General features: G+C 43.9%; 1 protein-coding gene across 5 annotated transcripts; it reads left to right on the top strand.

The window, feature by feature from the left end:
* Positions 1–1,016: 1,016 nt before the first annotated feature.
* On the top strand, positions 1,017–18,510 carry ODF2 (outer dense fiber of sperm tails 2). Of its 5 annotated transcripts, none has more exons than XM_064677027.1 (20): positions 1,017–1,210; positions 2,031–2,115; positions 4,136–4,246; positions 4,894–5,061; positions 6,165–6,331; positions 7,360–7,489; positions 7,834–7,965; positions 8,822–8,896; positions 9,554–9,625; positions 10,194–10,310; positions 11,208–11,393; positions 11,670–11,779; positions 12,465–12,600; positions 13,256–13,366; positions 13,538–13,642; positions 14,060–14,218; positions 15,096–15,196; positions 15,740–15,902; positions 16,239–16,364; positions 17,123–18,510. In XM_064677027.1, exons 1-20 carry the CDS (start codon positions 1,032–1,034, stop codon positions 17,294–17,296), a joined length of 2,607 nt encoding a protein of 868 aa, XP_064533097.1. In that variant the 5' UTR covers positions 1,017–1,031; the 3' UTR covers positions 17,297–18,510. The 5 variants fall into 5 exon arrangements, with proteins under 5 accessions (XP_064533097.1, XP_064533096.1, XP_064533100.1 ...); XM_064677026.1 differs by having other exon boundaries at positions 4,133–4,246; XM_064677029.1 differs by lacking the exon at positions 1,017–1,210 and adding an exon at positions 2,799–2,952.
* The last annotated feature ends 210 nt before the right edge of the window (positions 18,511–18,720 follow it).

Genomic DNA, 18,720 nt, shown 5'->3' with positions numbered 1-18,720 from the left:
TTCTTTAAACTATTCTGTACTGAAACTTGTGTTCCACGATACCAACAGATAATGTTGTTTTAAAACATTATATTGAAAGCGCATAGACAGGAGGTTGAAGAAACCCTTTATGATAATTTTGGTGTCTGTCTCTAAACCCAAGAGGGAAGAGAGTTTGATGTTGGATGAGGATCTGAAGCACCAAGGGCTCAGTTGATGCTGCTTCTCCTTGCTGTGCTGTGCTACATCAGTCCTCTCGAGATGAATATCCATCATGCTAATATACTGATAATATTACATGAAATAAAGGTTGTTTCAGGATCTTGTATCACCTTTCATAGAATCACAGAATGCTAAGTGGTTCGAATGGACCCAATCCCCCCCCCCTGCCATGGGCAGGGACATCTCCTACTAGACCAGGTTACTCAATGCCTTACCAACCTGGCTTTGAACACTGTCAGGGGTGGGGCATCCACAGCCTCCCTCAGCAATCTGTTCCAGTGTCTCACCACCCTCCCAGTAAAGAATTTCTCCCTAATATCTAACATAAATTCTCCTCTTTCCATTTGTGCCCATTACTTCCTGTCCTATCACTCCAGTTCCTGATAAAAAGTCCCTCTCTGACTTCCCTGTAGCCCCTTCAGATACTGGAAAGTTGCTGTGAGGTCTCCACACAACCTTCTCTAGGCTGAGCAGCCCCAGCTCCAGTCCTCTTAACTTCGTGGTCCCCTCCGGACTTGCTCCAAGAATTCCATGCTGGGGACACACACACACACACCCCAGAACTGTACCTTTACCTCAGTAAAACTCATCTCGAAGGCAACACGAAGAAAATCCCCTTAATAACCCAGCGTTTCATCCTATTTTCAGACATCCACATGCCCGCAGGGGTGAGCAGCCGTTCCGCAGAACCCCGCGGCGGGCCCGGGGTGGTGCCCGGGGTGGTTCCCGGGGCTGCCGCGGCCGCTCGGGCGCTCGTGCGGCGCCCCTGGAGCCGCGGGCGGTTACCGGGGGGGGCGGTTACCGCCGCTCAGGCCCGTTCGAATCGCCCAATGGTGGAGCCGCGGGCGGCGCGGCGGCGGCGGCGGCCCGGGCCGTGCGGCCGCGCCTCCTGCCCCTGGTGCGGGCACCCGCCCCAGACCTCGCTCCATGGCCGCGCCGCCGCCTCCCGCCGCTCCCCCGCCGCCGAGGGCGAGCTGAGGTGGCCGCGGACCCCGCGCGGGGCCACCTGGTGAGCGCCGGGGCCGGGCTTCCCCTCTCCCCGTGGGTGTCCCCTCTCCCTGTGGGTGTTCCCTCACGGAGCCCCGGGAATCATCCCTTCCCGCCTGCCTTGCGGGGGTCCCTCCCGCCCGGGAGGGGCTGCGGGGGCCATCGGGCTCCGGGTAACGGCGGGCGGGGCGGGCGGGCGTTGGGAGCGGCCCCTGCGGCCTGCCCTGCCCTCAGAGCGCTCCCCCTGCCAGCCGGGGGGAGCCGCAGCTCCCTTGGAAACCCTCCAGGGCCGGCAGGAGGAATTAAACTCCGGAGTGAGCCTTGTTGCCAGGCGGGCGCGGTGACAGCGTCTGGGTTTCGCTCGCGGTGATTCGAAAGCTCCGTCAGTGCTGGGCCTGCGGAGGGTTCAGCCCTTCCCTGGACAAAAAAAAAAAAAGAGATGATTCAAACACCCGGCGGTGTTTGGAGTTGTTCATAGCTGGAAGCTGGGGAATCCTGTTCCTTCAGAAAGCTGTCGCTTCCTGATCCTGAGTTAAGGGAAGTACTGCTGTGTCCCTTAAAAATTGCAGTTAGAATTTGGAGGTTTATAGCTGAGTGATGCCATCATGTAATGGTACAAAACATTTGTATTGTTTAAACCAGTTTTCATCATCAGTGCATGAGGAGTTACAGCCTCGGTCCTTCCCTCATCCCGTGTTTGTCAGAGGAAGCCACAACACGCCAACTTTTGCTGTTTGGGTTCATACATTTGATGTGTTTATGCCTGTGTGTTGCCTTAAATCAAAAGGATGTTCAGAAATCGGTATCTTTTCCTCTTACTCATTTTATTATTTCTGTATCAGGTGTGTCTCATCCCTCAATGAGGAATCGACTACAACCTCTGGACCAAACACAGTGTCCAAAAAACTCAAAAGCTTGAGAGTGACTGTAAGTAACTTTACCTGGGCTGACAAAATCCTTTTTGCCAGAATCAGATTAGTGCTGCTGGTGGATCTGTGTAAGATTTGCAATTGCATTATGCCATTACATCAACTGAGGCATTGAGCTCCGAGATGATGACTTGAACCTTACGTCTCTAGGCTTTTCTGTGTTGTGTCAGGTATTGGTTAAGGTGTTTTTCTGGAGATTAAAGAAATGCTGTGACCCAAAGGCTTTTAAGGGGTTTTTTTGCTTCAAAAAGACACTTAAGCATGTATGAAGGAGTTTACAGGTTCAGAGTTCCAGGATGGAGTAGTCTGATGGTTTCCTGTTGATTTTTCTTAATCGTTAAATTTATTGTCCTCTCCCCTTTCAATTTCTCTTTGCAATCAGATTTTGTTGGTTGTGGGAATCCTTGATTTGCTTGCTTGCTTTAAGAACTTGATCTCCAATGACTCTTACGGACACCTACTATCAATCCAGCTGTGTTTGCTCTTCAATAACCAGGTTAAAAGCAGAAAATACTTGAAGCAGAGGAATTGTTTATGTTATTCCTAGCTTTGCAGAAAGGTAGTGTGCGGTTCAAAATGGCAGATGCTACTGAAAGAAAGCTCAAATGTTAACCAAGGTTGGCCGTTGTTCCTCTCTGGCACAGAGGGAAATGTTGTTATTTCCAGTTTCCTTATTCACAGGTTTCCCTTCATTGTATTTCCCTTTCCCGTTTGTGGGAGAAGAGCCATGAAGAACCGTTCCTCATCTCCCCCTTTGCACGTCCATGTGGATGAAAACACCCCTGTCCATGTCCATATTAAAAAGGGGCAGAAAACCACACCTGCACAATGCCAGGTAGGAGTGTGCACCTGGTTGTTTGTAAGGGCTGCAAAGAGGAAGGTGAATGGCCTTAGAAGCATCACAAAATCTTCCAGGTCTGTTTTGCTGTTGTGCTAGAATTGTAAGACTTGAATTCATATCCAGTGGTGAATTTGTAGTGACACATTTTCTGTGTTTGAGATGATTTCAGTATGATATAGAATGTATTGTTACTTTCCATGTTCTTGTGAGGAGTGTTGTTTCCAACGTGATATAGTTTGGAGGATGTTTGTTTTTCCTTTTATTTCCTGGATTTGTGTCCTGATAATGTTATTTCTTTGGCTGTGTTCCTATTTTTGTAGGAAAGGTTTGGGGAGAGGTAATACTTAGGCATTTCAAATAGCATCTTGATTGTATTCAAAAAAATGTGCTTAGAAAAAGAGTCTGGATTCAAACCATCTTCTAGCATTAAGCACCTTTCTCTGTCCACTGAGTTCTGCAGCAAAGAGAATCTTTTCCCATCCTTATCCACAGGAGGCAGAAGGCAGTACTGAAGTTGAGGTTCCAGCTATCCCATATCCTCCTTTGTAGCTGAGTATTTATGGAAAGTTGTTCTAAAAAGGTGCTGGAAGTTGCTAGCTCATTTTTCCTTATCTGCAGACATCCTGCTCTAAGTCCTCTGTTTATTTTGTGTTTGTTGCTGGTGGCAAATTTCATAATGGGATGAAATGACAGTGAAATCTGTGACTCCTGTTAAATAATTACCAGTAGGAAATGTTTAGAATGCCTGATTTTTCTCCAAGGTTAGAATTGTGCAAAACCACTTTTTTTTTGCTTCAATCAGAGCCGCTCGAGTTCAGTACAAATAAATGTTGGTCTGGGGAGTGGGGAAAACACTTCAGGGGCTTTCCACGATCAATCATGGTGTCAAATGATACAGCTGCTCTTCTGTGAGATAAATCTGGGATGGAGAAGGGATCTCCCAGGCACCTCTCATGTCCCACCTCCAGCCATACTCTCAGCTGAGTGCACAGTAATCTTTCCTTCTGGCTGATGTCACCTTCCTCTGGTGGCTGCTGCCTCATCTCACCTGATGCATCCTGTGAAATACTATTGATATTTTTATGTGAATGATCTTTCATTTGGTTTTGCAGCACTAAAAACCGTGAATCGTTCTTTAAAAGTCTGTAATTTATTTTATTTTCTCCTTCTTTAGCAGAAGCAGAAACCAAGAAAAGGGGATGGTGTGCGAGCCGTCCGGGTGAAAACTAAGGCCCCATGGATGCCTCCGGGCAAAGCACGTGCCCGTGATACCACCTTGAAATGGGAGGTACAGCTGGTTTTGCTCTTTAAAACAAACTTTCAGGTTTATCTGAGAATGAAGAGAGCAGTTGTGTAGTGAGAGAGCTGGGCAGATCTGAAAGGAGGCTGCTGTGACCTACCAGCTCTTTAAAGTGTCTTCTATAAATCCTTTTCACTTTTTAATATAGAAAAAATGGGAATTAGTTACCAGCCTGTGGCCATATTGTGCTTTTCTGGCTCTAGAAGCCAGACACATTTATTTCTTTATTGTAGTTTTATTAGTGCCCTTCAAATCTCATGTGGAGGCTCAGGGAGGGCCTACTGGTCTCAGTCTCCTCAAAAGCACAGAGCATTTGTGTGGCGTTGTGTAATGTTTTCTTTCTCATGGTTGATGGTTTTGCCTGCTGTATTCCTGGCATGTCTTAGATGAGGATTTGAGCTTTGACTAGTTTTTCTTCTTTCTCTGTTGTCCTCTTTCTGCATTCTTGAGCTTTCCCACATGGAAATGGAAGAGCTGTTTACAAGTGGTTTTTTTTCTTTACTACCCTCGCTGCAGTGATGTTGACCGGGTCTTTGGTTTTGGCAAAGTTAGGTGTAGAACACTATTTAAGATACTATCTTAAATACTATTTATAATGTTACACTAAAAGAATGATACCCTTTATTTTCTGCCAGGAATCAAGTCAACGCCTCGAAGTCACACCAGATTCCGAAAGAATGCAGTCGGTGCTGCGCCTGAGCGACCTCTCCACGGATGACGACGATGCTGCTTGCTCCCAAATGAACAAGTATGAAAAGAAGATAGACAGCCTGATGAACATGGTGGGAACGCTGAAGAAAGAGGTGAGGAGACAGTGTAAAGCCCTGCTGACTTGGCTATGTAGCTGATCCTTTGACAAGAGGAGGCTGGAGTCAAGTCTTGGTTCAAAGGAAGGGCCCCCCTCCGCTGTTATAAGCTTGCTTTAAGACCAAAAATCCATCTGAATTGTTTAGAAGAGCTGAGCTGTCCTAGTGAGAAATGCCCTAAGCTGCACTATGAAGCATTTCAAAACATTATTCGTTTAATAATAACTGTACTTTAGTTTCCAAATAATCTCTCTTTTGCCCAAGCCCAAAATCTGCAAACTGGTCACTCCAGAAAGTGAAAAATATGATGTGTTGATGTTTTATTGTCAAAAAAGCCCCCTTATTCAACAAGATTGTTTCTTCTGATGCCGTTTCCAAATGTGCAACCCAGTGATGTGTTTTCCAGATAAATAGGCTCTTATGTACTTGTACCACTTAAAAAAGGAATAGGGGATGTTCCCAGGTCTCATGAGATGTGTCCTGGGGAGGACAAACTGCGTTTTTAGCTTCAAGTTAACCTCAAGGGTAGCAAATCTTGGGTTATTATTTTACTCAAAACTATGTGAAGTTCAAATCAGTGAACAAGAAATCCTAAGAATAGGATTTGAGTCAAGTAGATTCTTATATCAAGTGTTTTCCATTTTATTTATGCTACAGAATTTAATGGAATTACTTGCATGATGGTAAAACAAAAATCAGTTTTAGATCATAGAATCATTAAGGTTGGAAAAGACCTCCAAGATCGAGTCCAACCTTTGACTGATCACACCTTGTCAACCAGACCAGAGCTCTGAGTGCCACATCCAGTTGCTCCTTGAACACCTCCAGGGATGGTGACTCCACCACCTCCCTGGGCAGCCCCTTCCGATACCTGACAACTCTTTCAGTGAAGAAATTCATCCTGATGTCCAACCTGAACCTCCCCTGGCACAGCTTGAGGCCATTTCCTCTTGTCCTGTCACTTGTTACCTGGGAGAAGATACTTTTTTGTAATATACTTTCCATAAGTTAATTGAATGTAAAAGGTTCATTGTTTGGGATGTGGATTCTGTGTATTGCTTCAAAAGCACCTGGTTTAAGTTTTGTTTCAATATCTTCAGGTCAAGCTGCAGAAAATGGAGGAACAGGAGCAAATGACAAAGCGTCTCCTGGAGGAGCAGAAGGAAGAACTGAACGAGGTCACACAAGAACTGGTGGAAACAGAACACGAGAACACGCGGCTCAGGCGCAACATCGAGCGCATAAAGGAGGAGAAGGACCTGACTCTGTAAGAAAGCTCCTGTTCTTGCTGTTCCTGCACTTGTGGCACTCACAGGGCACCTCCCTTTATTGCTGACATGATCTGAGGTCGTAGTTGCTGCTGAAGAACTGATGCACTCTGATTTTTTGTCACCTTTGAGAAAGGGATCTCCAGATTGCAGTAGCTGCAGAGAAGGGCTCTAGCATGAATTTTGGCATTGAAAAAAACACTCTGAGAGGAACCTGAGAGCAGTTGGCTTGTATGGCCTATTGGAGGGTCATCCTAGCTCTGCAATTAGTATTTTGAAAGTTAAGAGATTCTGTTTGAACCACTAGGAGAACAATAAATTTATAAACATGGAGCTGAAAACTAGAAGAGAATTTTTGACTTTAATGAAAATCATGCAGAGACAGGAATGACAGACCTTGAGAGGACTGAACCATGGGGTTTTTTCTTGGTGACCCCAAAGGTCTGAAAGTGTGACATTTTTGCACCTGCTTTGTATCTAAAGAATTGGGGAAGTTTGTGTCTCCAGGGGGACACTAGTGTTTTAAGAAAGTTAGTTTTATTTTTTCCTTAAGAAAGATCACTTGGAAGTTAATACTGTGTATTCCTTTTTCAGAAAGCTCTGTGAATGCTTCTGAGATTACAAGCCCTGGCTAAAAACTTTGAGCTCTATATCTTGGTGTGCTTTTCTGTTTCATGCTCGGCCTTTTGGAGTCTTATTTCTGATTTGGCCCAAGTGCCCAGGAAAAGCACAGCATTGTGTTTTGGGTTTAGTAGTGTGTGCAGGCTTTGGTATAAGCCTGATTTGTCCCCTCTAAATTCCTGTTTCATGGCTATGATCCTAGGAAGCTCCTTGTGTCTGCTTACTGCCTTCTTTCAAAAAAACTTCCATGCTGAAAGAGGGTAAATCTTAGGTAGTCTGTGTTTAGAGCTTTTATCCTCTGATTTGGGGGATTTTATGAGCTTTAACCCAATCAACTGTATATCAATAGTGGCTGGTACAGCTGCCAAAGCTTCTTGTTTCTCTGATGGCTGAATTCTCTTTGCAGGCTACAGAAAGAATGCTTGCAGCAGGAGAAGGAGTGTTTGATGTCCAAGCTGAGTGATGCAGAAAGGGACGGAGCAGCAGCTGCCAGGCAGATCCATGCCCTGAAAAATACCATTGGGAGACTCAACATTGTAGGTGTCGTCCTTTTTCTTGCCTTTACTACGTTTTATCCCGTTATATAGTTGTCTTAAAAATGTAATGATGAAGCAAAATGTAAGGAAAAGGGGAGGGATTTAACATCCTTAAGGTGCTTGCTAGTTTGGTTTGGAAGTGGGGTGTTTCCTTGCAGCACCTTCTGCACACATGGTGCTGACTGTTGCACTGCTCATGCTGGTATTGGTTTAATGCACTTATTCCATGTAAACATTTATTTCACTTTGGTTTTGTGTGTTTTGTTTATTTGGGGGGCTTAGGTTTTGTTTCTGTTTTGATTGTTTGGTTTGTTTATTTGGGGTTTCGTTCGTTTTTCCTCCAGGAGAAACACATGAGCACCACTGACATTAGTGCTCTGACGAGACAAAAAGAGCTTCTGCTCCAGAAGTTGAGCACCTTTGAAGAAACCAACCGGACACTCCGAGAGCTCCTGGCAGAGCAGCAGAACCGGGAGGTGAGCACCTGGCTCATCACAGGAGGCTCTGTTGTCTCGTGGCTGAAATAGAATTTTGAGTTTGAAAGCTTTTTAATTCTTTTTCCCAGCCCTGCTGTTGACCCTGTCAACCTATAAATGTTGAATAGGGGGTTTTTTTGATTTTTTTCTTTATCATACTTCACAGAGCAAGACTGACTTTCCTCCTGTGAGGATGTTAGAGCCTCTGAGTTTTTGTATTAAAAGTTTCAGGTACTGCTGTGTTGCCAGCTCTGTCTCCTCTGGATCCAGCTGTATCTGCTGATCCTGCTGGTCTCAAATGTTTCTGCTGCACTTGCATTGCTTGGAGAATGAGGACTTGATGTGGCCTCAGCTAATGGGAGCCTAAGGATATTCAGAACTTTATTTTGGTAGACTCTGAGAGCAATAACAGAGAAATTGTAAACAATTCTGTGCTGCTTGTACAGAACAACTCTGTATTGCTTATAAGAGCACTGCAGAAATGAAATTGCTATTCTTTCTGTTGTTTATATTCCATTTCAGCAAAAGCAGGGTGATGGTAACAGTTATCTCAGCCACCAGTGAGGCTGGATAAAAGGTCTGAATTCTTCCACATGACTGTCCCTGAGTGGTGGGAGAGTTCAGAAAGATCTTACATTGCCATCATGCTTTGTATTTTAACCTTTGATGGAGAAGTGGAAAAGCTTTCTGACATGGATAATGATACATTAAATATTTAGCATATTTGATGCTTCTGGATATCTCCTAAGAATTAGTGCTGTAACTGGGAGGAAATGGTTGATTTGCCCAATTCCATTTAAAGAATCTGTATAAAATTTTTTTAGTTAACAATTTTTCTCATATATTTCTTTTGTAGAAAGAGAACCAGAAGATCCTGGATCGACAAGCAGTGCTGCTGAAAAGACTGGCTGAGTCAGATGCAGAGAACATGGTAAGCACACCACACTCTTTTTTTTTTTTTTCGTTTTTAATTATAAAGCAGAGAGATCTAAAATGACAAGCCATTCTTTGTCTTGTGTTTGGCTGTCAAATCTTACAGTAGTGCCTTTTAGACCAGTAAAAACTTATTTTAGCTTTGGTGATAATCAGAGCTACTACATTTCTCCTCTGATTAACAATCTGCATTTCAAAGTGGATAGATTTTCATTGCCTTTGAAATATGGAGCTTAGAGTGGGGACAGCTTTTTGTGTCAGCTTCTGTCACTGAATGAGTGAGTGACCTTGTGCCAGTTTTTATTCATTTCTTTATTTGTGAACTGAGACCAGAGTTTATTTATTGCCAGAAGTTATAAAACCTGCTGTGGACATAGGTAATGCCCTTTTCAGTCTGTGGAGTGTGTGTCCTGTCAGATCCTTTCTTGACTGGGTATCCTATACCCTGTTACGCATATATATGTGTATCCCTCTTGATTCCTGCTTGAGGAGAATGCAGCCTGTTTTTCTGGGGATGAGGATGCTGTTGTTGTGGATACCAGACAGTGCCATGGATTAGAGGGCCTTGGGAAGGAGGCAGTTACAGCTCTTGCCTTCCACCTGCCATCCTAAATGAGTTTGTTACTGAACATCTGAATGGTGTTTGTTTTTCCAGCAACTTCAAATCAAGCTTCAGGAGAAAGAAAAAGAAGTGGACAGCCTCACTCTTCAGATACAGGCAGAAAAGGTAGTTTCCTTTTTCTGTTTGTCCCTCTCTTCGCCACATTCCAGTTCTGTAGAACCACAGACAGTCCAAAATATGGGGTTGTGTTTGCAGACTTACTTTTTAACAGATCAGATGACTGGCTTGCTTATAAAAATAGACAGACAGATGCCAACTCCCACACAGTTGTGGGCTCCATATTCTGCTAATAAGACACCTGTCACAAGGATGGATATGTAGAATTCCCTTTGGGCTTGGGCTCTGAATTGCCATTCTGTTTAAGGTCCTGTTGATTCCCAATGACAAAATCCAGTCTGTTCCTCTGGTTAGGAAGTAAAAGGGGGGTGCAATGGAAGAGATCAAATATGAAGAATATTTTACCCTAGAATGTGTCTTTCAGGCCGGTCATTCACATCTGTTGTAGAATAAATGGCTGCTCATTTGTTCCCCATTTGTTGGACTAAGAGAGCTGTGAGGGTCCCTCTGAGGAAAGTGGAGGTGGCTGGAGACCATTCAGTGAAGAAATCTGAGGCTATGGCATATTGTGAAGTGTTTCTTCTATTAGATGTGTGTCTTGTTCCTTCTTATCTAGGATCAGGCAAGGAAAGTTGCTGAACTCACCAAAACTTTGGAGAATGTGAAAGCCCATTTTCAAGCCCAGCTGCGAAGCAAAGAATCTGAGAACAACCGTCTGGTTACACATCTCCGGGTATGTCTGCCCTGCTCCCTGGGGACTGGCTCTTCCTTTACCCTCTTGAGCTGAATCAACTGACCAGGGAAGTAGCACCAACATCTCACTGGAGTCTGGTTGATTGAAATATTGGCTGGTGATTTTTGTGACACTTAACACACAGCATCGTTTTCCAATTAAATAAGAGAAGAGAAATCTTCTCACCTTTGATGCATAAGGCAAAATCTTAGCCTTAAGGTCTATGTGCATTAATTAGATTTTCTTTTTATTGAGTTAATTACTACATAGTTATTTAAAAGATGACTTTGGTTTAGTCAAGCATCAAGGCAAATTGAAAACTATTTAATTTGCTTTCTGGGAAAAATGCTGTGCCATGAGTTTCAGTTTGATCACACTCATGCATGTTTTCTATAGTATTAATGAGGAGGAGAAAGTTCCTCTGGTTTATTTTGTTCAGAGTTTTATATTTAACATATCTGTTGGTGTTGGGATGATGTTATGAGGAACATAAATGTGTTAATGGTTTAGAGGAGCTTTAATCTGTTTTAAGTAATAGCTGCATAAAGCAACGTTATTATATGCAAACATTTCAATTAATAAAAAGAGTGTTCTCAGGTAGATCTAAAGACTGTTAGACCAGTATTTATTTTGGTCAGGAGAGGAAATCAGTATTTTAGGGAGCAGCTTATGAAAGAAAGGAAGAGTCTTGTCATAAAAGGAAGACGTTATACTGCCATCTCTTAGCATTAGGACAGGATTGTGTAGGTGAAACCTGATTGCAGATACCTCCAGGCTGAAGGCTGGGCATTTGTGCCTGGCTCTCACCACCATTCCGAGGAAGTTAGTTGCTGCTTTGGCTTTGCAGGTGTGATATGCAGGCGTAATTCCATGTGGTGTGTTTTGTTCCCCCCGCAGAATCTGGAGCGCAATGAAGCTCAGCTGAGGGCAGATTTGGAACTTGTCATGGACCAGCTGAAAGAGCTGAGGAATAAGGGAGATGCTGATAAGGAGGCCCTGAAGAAAGCTGTCCGTGCACAGAAGGAGAGGGCGGAGCGGAGTGAGGAGTATGTGCAGAAACTCACTGCCCAGCTGGCAGAAAAGGTACCTCTAAATCAGGGGGAGAGGCCTCCTTTCAGGTCATGCTTCTAAATTCTTGACTTCTGGTAGCAGCCCTGGGGAGATTCTCTGCTTCCAACTAATGAGATTTATTTCTGTCTTCATGCCTTGGCCCATTTATGCCAAGTTTAGAACAAATCCAGTTTGCTCAGCTGTCACTGCTTGTCCGAAGTTAAGGACATCTCTGTGTATTGTCTGCATATCCCACATCCAGGGAGGTTTTTTGTCCTCTTTTCCTCATGTATTTTCCATGTCTGACAGGACAACTGTATTGCTGAGGCCCGGTCCAATCTCGAGTCCTGGAGGAATCGCTGCAACAAAGCAGTGAAGGACAAGGGTGACCTCGAAATGGAAGTTGTTGGACTGAACAGGTTAGAATAAAATCAGTGTGGGGAGGGAAGCATGAGGGGGGCATGAGCTCAAAGTTCAAGGATAATTTAATTGCATTCAATTGAATAATAGCACTGAAATGAATAGTTTAATTGGATTAATTTAACCAAGCAAAACCAGCACTGCCTAAGGGCTAGAGCAGAGTTTGGAGAGGTGGAGAGAGAGATGCGACTTCTGCCACAGCAAAGGCAGAGTCATTAAGGGTTTGCTGACCCTTAAAACTCTGTTCCTTTGCCATTTTGTAATGCTTTGAAAGAATTAAGGTTATTTTTCTTTTGAGATCTGTTTGAGAAACTTGAATGGAAGATATTAAAAGAGATAAGCGGTATAGTTGATGCAAATTTTGTTGTGAAGGTAAGTAAATGTGTTAGTATCACTGCAGTACAGTTGTTGCTGCAGGAAAAAGTAGGTAGATGTGAGATGAGAGAGGCACCTCTTTATCCTGTGTATCTTTAAACAATTCTTTTGAGCTCCAGGGGGACAACTCCAGTTAAATTCTAGGAGATATAAAAAGATTGAGGTAGAACAGTGTAATAGGAAATGTGCATACTTGACTGGAGGAGGAAGATGAAAGGGTAGGGAAAAGCCATGTTTCTGAAGCTAGTTTTCAAGGGTTAAGAGTCTTATTCTTGTCACTTAAGAATTAATTTTCTCTCTGTGTGGCAGCCGTGTTGCAGACTTGATGGAACAACTGGCAAAGTTGGAGGAAAAAATGCGGGATGACAGACAAAATTTGATGGATAAACTGCATCAACAGGCTGGAGAGGCCAATTCTTTAAGAAAGGATAATGAAAGACTAAAGGTCAGTGACTCTGAGGGTTTGAAGATGGAATGGTGGGAGGAAAAGAAGGAGAAATTGTAACAGCTTGCTTGGCTGCTGAGGACAGAGTTGAATTGCACCCATTGCTCCTATTTGGTTTCAAACCAGTTTCATATAACCTGAGTATGACAGGGCAGGTGTGCTGGGAGGAGCCAAAGGAAGTGTACAATGTGGGAAAACTGTGTTTCTTCCACATTTTGGCTAGGAGTATCTGCAGTCCAAGTACTGTTACTTCTAGCTGGGATCTTAAATCTTGTCCTTACATCTTTGTGCTGATGACCAGGGAACAAACAAAGAGAACAATAATCTCCAGAATGAAAAAAATGGCCGGCGTATTTCTCCTCTTTGTCTCTTGTGATCTTGTGGATGACCTACATAATTTTCTTCTTGAAAAGCTAGAAATTTATCAAAATAATTTGTCCCTATTCCAAGTAGCACAGATACTGGAAATGGAAAGGTTGCACGTCCATCCCAAACCCCTGTGCACTGCTGATGTAAATTTGGCAATCCACTGAAGTCTGGACAGTTTTGGCAATTTGCATGGACAAAAGTCTATTTTCTTAGTCTAGACAACATTAGACAGCTCATGTGGCAGGTACTTCCAAGCACTCAGTGGAATATGTTTGCTTTTTTTCAGGCTGCTCTTGGCCCAATGGAGGACAAATTGAACCAAGCGCAGATGGAAGTGCAGCAGCTCCAGAACGCTGTCAGGAACTACGAGGGGATGATTGAATCCTACAAAGCACAGGTGGGCATGGCCCTCCACCAGGGCTTATTCTGTAATTCCTTAACCATCCAAATCGAGCAGTTTTAGTTACTCCAAGGCATTGCTATATATATAACAGATAACTATGTATAAATAGATATATATATATATAACTATGATAGATAAAGTCTGTGGGTTTTTTTGAATTTCCAGGCATTGAAGGCCCGAGAGGAAGCGGATGAACTGGCAGCAAGACTGGAGAGGGCTGAAAAAGAGAGAAAGGCAATAAGGGACGAAATGACTCAGGAGCTTGAACAGGTAACTATTCCTCTAAAGTCATATGTTATAGACATTCATGGATCTAGTGTTCTGAATGTAGTGAGAAACAGCTGTGAATAGGAAATAAAAGGCTTATTTGGAGTTTGCCTTTTCCATTAGTTTTTTTGGTCTGATGTGACACAGCTGGCTTCAAAAAAAGACCTTGTACTTCCAGTAAAATTGAAGCCCAGTATCTAAAATACTCCTTCTCACACCATCCATAGGGAATGCCACACCCTCAGTGAAAGCCTTTTGGAGTAGGAGAAGACCTTAGGCTTTGAACTCCAACACTGGCCAAACATCCACAGCGTGTCATCACAGTTGTGGACTAACAAAGCTTCATTGAAGTTGAGAAATTTTCTAGTCTTGACCTTAGGAACATTGGAAAGTTCCTCATGTTTTCTTCTTTGATTACAGACACGGAAGAAGTTCCAGAGCCAGCTTGCTGAACTGGAGAAGCTGCCTGAGATCCTGAAGTACACGGAGACACAGCTGGCGCAGTGTCACGAGCAGCTCCAGAGTTATGAGAAGAAGAACACGGACCTGTGTGCCATGATTGCAGATCTCCGTCAACTGGTAAGGGACTGGCAGAAAGTACCCGTACCAGTGCACACCTCAACTATGAGACGTACCAGTGCACACCACTGTGAGACCAAGATGGCTTTGTAATCACAGCAAGGTTCAAACTTCGTCTCTATTCTCGTCTCTTTTTGAAAAGATTAAACGTGCACTGCAAAATAAAGGTGTGTGCCATGTCTTTGTGCAAGAAGTTAATGGCTTTGCTGGTAGCATTCCTTAAGATCTGAAAGGTTTCTCGTGCCCTGGTGAAGCATCTCATTGGGACATGAATAGCTGCAGTGACAGCACTTGCTAATGCCAGCGCTTGCTTCTGTTACTTCCATCCTCGTCAGCTTTTCCTCCCGTGGTTTGCTGCTGATGGTGCTGTCCAAACCTTGTTTTCTCACTCTGATTTCATGTTGTTTTCCCAGTCCCTTTTTGGTGTCCCCAGGAAGACTGTAGGTGTTGGAGGACAATTTCAGACAGGGATGATTTCTACAGCTGTGCCTCAAGACCCAGCCCATGATCTCTGTCTGACCACTTTAGTCTGCTTGGTTTGGAATTATAAACCTTCCTGGTGTTTCGGGCTCTGATGCCTTTGTGGGTTGCTGGCATGTTTATGGCTGCTGTTCATGTGTGTGTGCTTGGCTGTGCTTGCAGGAATTTACAGGCCTGGCTTTTCTTTTGGAAGAGTTTTTCCATACCTTTCAAGACTTTAACTGGAAGGACTAGCAAAATGGATGTTTAGTGCTTTTCTGTCCAGTGTTCCTTTTCTGAAGCTCTCCAGAGATAATGAATTGAGCATGTTTCCTTCTGAGAGCTCATATCTTTTAGGTGGTTGGTCATGTGTCTGTAGTGACTACTCTGTGAAGTAATTAATTCCTGTAATTTTTAGATTGAGCTCCAGGGGGACAAAATGGAGATGACAAGAGAGAGATATCAGTCTGCCCAGGAGGAGAAAAAGCAACTCACCTTGAAGGTGGAGGAGCTAGAAAGGTTAGAAATATTAGGGTCTCTTGCCTTTTTAACCTTTCATTTCCATTGTTTTTACAGGGGATTGAAACAGCTTCAGTCTTGTTCTGGTTCCTCACATGCCTCCAGGATTCTGTGCATTTGCTTATCCCACAAGGATCTCTAATCAGTAGCTGTCCACTGAGAGTTACATGTTTTTACAGCAGCACCTGCTGTGAATGTTGTTAGACAGGATGATGGCTTAGACAGAGGAGAAAGCAGCTCCTTGTCCAATCTAGCCTGGCAGTTTTGAGGTTACTACATATTACAGTATTTCAATATTTTGACCCATGTTTATAAATTACTTTCAGTGACAGTGTCTGAGAAGATGCAGGTATGTGGGTACTCTGCAGGTTCTTCAGTCTTAGAAATTTCGGTTTGAGGACCGGAGAAGCGTTTCTTGGGGCTCTCACCTTTATGTGGGGAATGGAATCTCTTACCAGAGGAGTCAGGACCTGACAAAAAGGCAGACTGAAACACACTCCATTTAAAATGAATAGGTTTCCTTCCCTTATTGTCTTAAACTAGAAAACTAGAGACCACGAATGCCCAGAACATAGAATTCCTTCAGGTCATAGCAAAGCGTGAGGAGTCGATCCACCAGTGCCAGCTGCGGTTGGAGGAGAAGACCCGGGAGTGCAGCTCCTTGGCACGGCAGCTGGAGATGGCCATTGATGATGCCAAAAAACAAGTGAGTAGTTCCTCCTGTTTGGAAATTCACCCAAAGGTACCCAGGCTGTGAAAGGGGAACAGCGAGAATGCTGAAAGTACCTCCTCAGCTTATAACCAAAACCATTAGAATCATTGTGTTCAGTGAAATACAAATAATGTGCTAGTGCTGTTTGTCAGCACTTAAAAGGTTGAAAAACTTAACTCAGTTTGCAATAGGAAAGAAAAAAGCACAAGGTTGAGCTGCTGCTTGTGTATGAGAATGTGTCAGTTAAGCTTTATAGGGCTTTTGTGGGCAATGGGGTAGGAAAAAACATTCTTGCATAGCCAGCCCTTTAACAGTTATTGTTGTATGTAGGTGGAACAAACTCGAGAACGAGCAATCTCTAGAGAGAGGGCAGCCCAGTCCAAGCTCTTGGATTTGGAGACCCAGCTGAGTCGGACTAAAACAGAGCTGAACCAGTTGCGTCGGAGCAAAGAGGATGTGAGTGACCTGTGGGGGATATTCCTGGTGTGCTGGTGGTGTCCTGGCAGCCACTGGAGCCCATAAACCAAGTCCTCTGGATGTGCTGCAGAGGTCATGCAGAGCTGTGCCTGAATGTGACATGCTGGTGTGTGTGTCCATGACAGATGTGTGACAGGACACCCCTGCTGTGTCACTGATTCAGGAGCGTGCAATAAGTGATGGGCAAATGAGAGTACAATAGCCTGAATGAACCTGATGTAAAGTTATGTGTGTGCAAGAGAAGAATCAGACCTTCCTTATGTTCAAATGAGATTTGCACCAGGTATCATGGACAGATTTCAACTTCATTTTGGTTACCTGAGAGAGAATGTAATTTCTCTTTTAGAGGAAAGGATTTTCTCTAGAAGAAAGGCTGGGAATCTGTCATGATTCCTATTTACCTGCTTGCTTGCTTGAGTTTTACTTGGAGTTGTGTTGGCTCATGGATCAGGTCAAGTTGCTTTTCAGAAAAGAGTGTGTTTAATTCCTCATAACTACAGCTAATGAGTTTTAAAAGCCCGACTGATTAGCCACGTTGTCTCCTGTTTTTATCAGCATGTTGCTGAATGGAGTTGGAAATGAGCAGAACAATTTATAAATATCACAGCTCCATCTATGGCAATGCCATCTCCTGCTGTGCTAATTCTGGCTCTCCTTAGCATTTTGGGGGAGCAGTTTAACGTGAGCAGGGTGGATGTTGCTGTCTCTCAGGCTGTGCTTTGTGCTCCCCCGTGTAGGCCCAGCGCCGGTACGAAAGCCGCCTCCAGGACCTGAAGGATCGGCTGGAGCAGTCGGAGAGCACCAACCGGAGCATGCAGAACTATGTCCAGTTCCTCAAGTCTTCCTATGACAACGTTTTTAGGGAAGGTGCCGTGCTGAGCTTCCCCGGCCGCTCTCGCTCTCCTCTCTGAGGGCAACGCTCCCCTTGCACCTCTTCCAAGCACAGAAGGAATGTTGTTTCAAAGCCATATTGAGACAGAAATCAGGATGGTATTCCAGGGTCACTGTCAGGAGACCTCCTAGCAGCATGAGACAATATAATGATGGTGGTACCTGACCAAAACGGGGGGTATCAGCAATGCCAGTTTGGCATTAGAGGTTGGTGTTACACCATCAACTGAGCCCCAAAACCAAGTGGTTTTGCAGAAGATGGAAAAGATCATTTTCATCCTATAAGGAACTGATGCTTTCAGCTCTTGAAACCTGTCAGAGATTTGTTGAGCGTGTTAATTTTTATAAGAGCTCTTTTTGTACTTCACTTTTCATTCGATTTCTCTGTTGGGAAGATCATGTGGGGGTGATGTGGGGAATTTTGTTTGTGGGGGTTTTTTAATCTGTTTTTTTAAACTATTGAACACTGTATTGATACATTGGATGATGGGCTGGTGGGAGAGGTTCCACCCACCAGAGGTGTGAAGCTGAAAATAACTGAGGTGCCTGGGCTCCACACGCACAAGAGATTATCTCCTGCACAACCACAGTGTTCGTAACAGTTTTATATCAGAAATAATGATTTTGGTTTGGTTTTTTAAACTTGATTCTTATATACTCCCTGATACTTACCTTTATTTCTGAGTGTGATGCTAATGTTGCTTTGCTCCTCTCACTCTGATTTTCTGATCCTGATTATCACAGAATCTCAGAATCCCCAGAACTGAGCCAAAACAATCTGAATTTGAAGGAAAGATTGTGGTTTAACCTCAGCATTACTTCAGTTGGAGTCTTGGTGGGAATGTCACTCATAGTCAGGATGTGCATGAAATCCTGACTTGATTTTAAGCCAATTAAGGAGCAGCTGCAGATACTCAACTTCATCACATTCGCCTGAACCTTCTCCTGGAAAATCAGGTCTTTGGTGTGTCAAATCTCTAAAATCCATGTGCTCTCTAGTGCCCTGTTGTTTCCACTAAACGGTTCTTATGGGGGCAAAAGTAAACCTTGTTTTTATGTTTCTCTCTTTCATATCCTATTTATGTGCGATGTGATGTGGTCATTGGCACTGTTTTGTCATAAAACTTTCCTAAATGAATCATTTTTTTGCGAGATCTGTGATTGTGTGTTTAACACTTTAAAAATCCCAAAGGTGCTATGGTAAAACAATAAACTAGATTTTTAACTGGTTTAATAGATTTTCACGGCGGGGCTTTGCTCTTTGTGCGCTGCGTCTGGGGGTCTGATTTTGGAAAAGCAAACGCATCCCTGGGGCTGTCAGTGCAGGCAGATGGATTCCTAAGTGTTTCTGTGGTTCGCAGGTGGAGCCCCCTCCCTGCAGCTGCGATGAACAAATACACAATAAAGTGGAAAATCGGTGAATCTGTGGGTGTTTCCCGGTTCG

The sequence above is a fragment of the Pseudopipra pipra genome, chromosome 20 (assembly GCF_036250125.1).
Source record: "Pseudopipra pipra isolate bDixPip1 chromosome 20, bDixPip1.hap1, whole genome shotgun sequence".
Lineage (NCBI taxonomy): Eukaryota > Metazoa > Chordata > Aves > Passeriformes > Pipridae > Pseudopipra > Pseudopipra pipra.
Note: the sequence above shows the minus strand (reverse complement) of the source record. Positions and strands in the feature narration are given on the sequence as shown.

What these genes read in the sequence shown, in the direction of transcription:
- ODF2 (XM_064677026.1), top strand. Translation starts at nt 1,032, where the DNA reads ATGGTGGAGCCGCGGGCGGCGCGGCGGCGGCGGCGGCCCGGGCCGTGC. An exon ending in TCAAAAGCTTGAGAGTGACT is followed by an intron (nt 2,116 to 4,132) that starts GTAAGTAACTTT and finishes CTCCTTCTTTAG; the next exon opens with CAGAAGCAGAAACCAAGAAA. An exon ending in CCATTGGGAGACTCAACATT is followed by an intron (nt 7,490 to 7,833) that starts GTAGGTGTCGTC and finishes TTTTTCCTCCAG; the next exon opens with GAGAAACACATGAGCACCAC.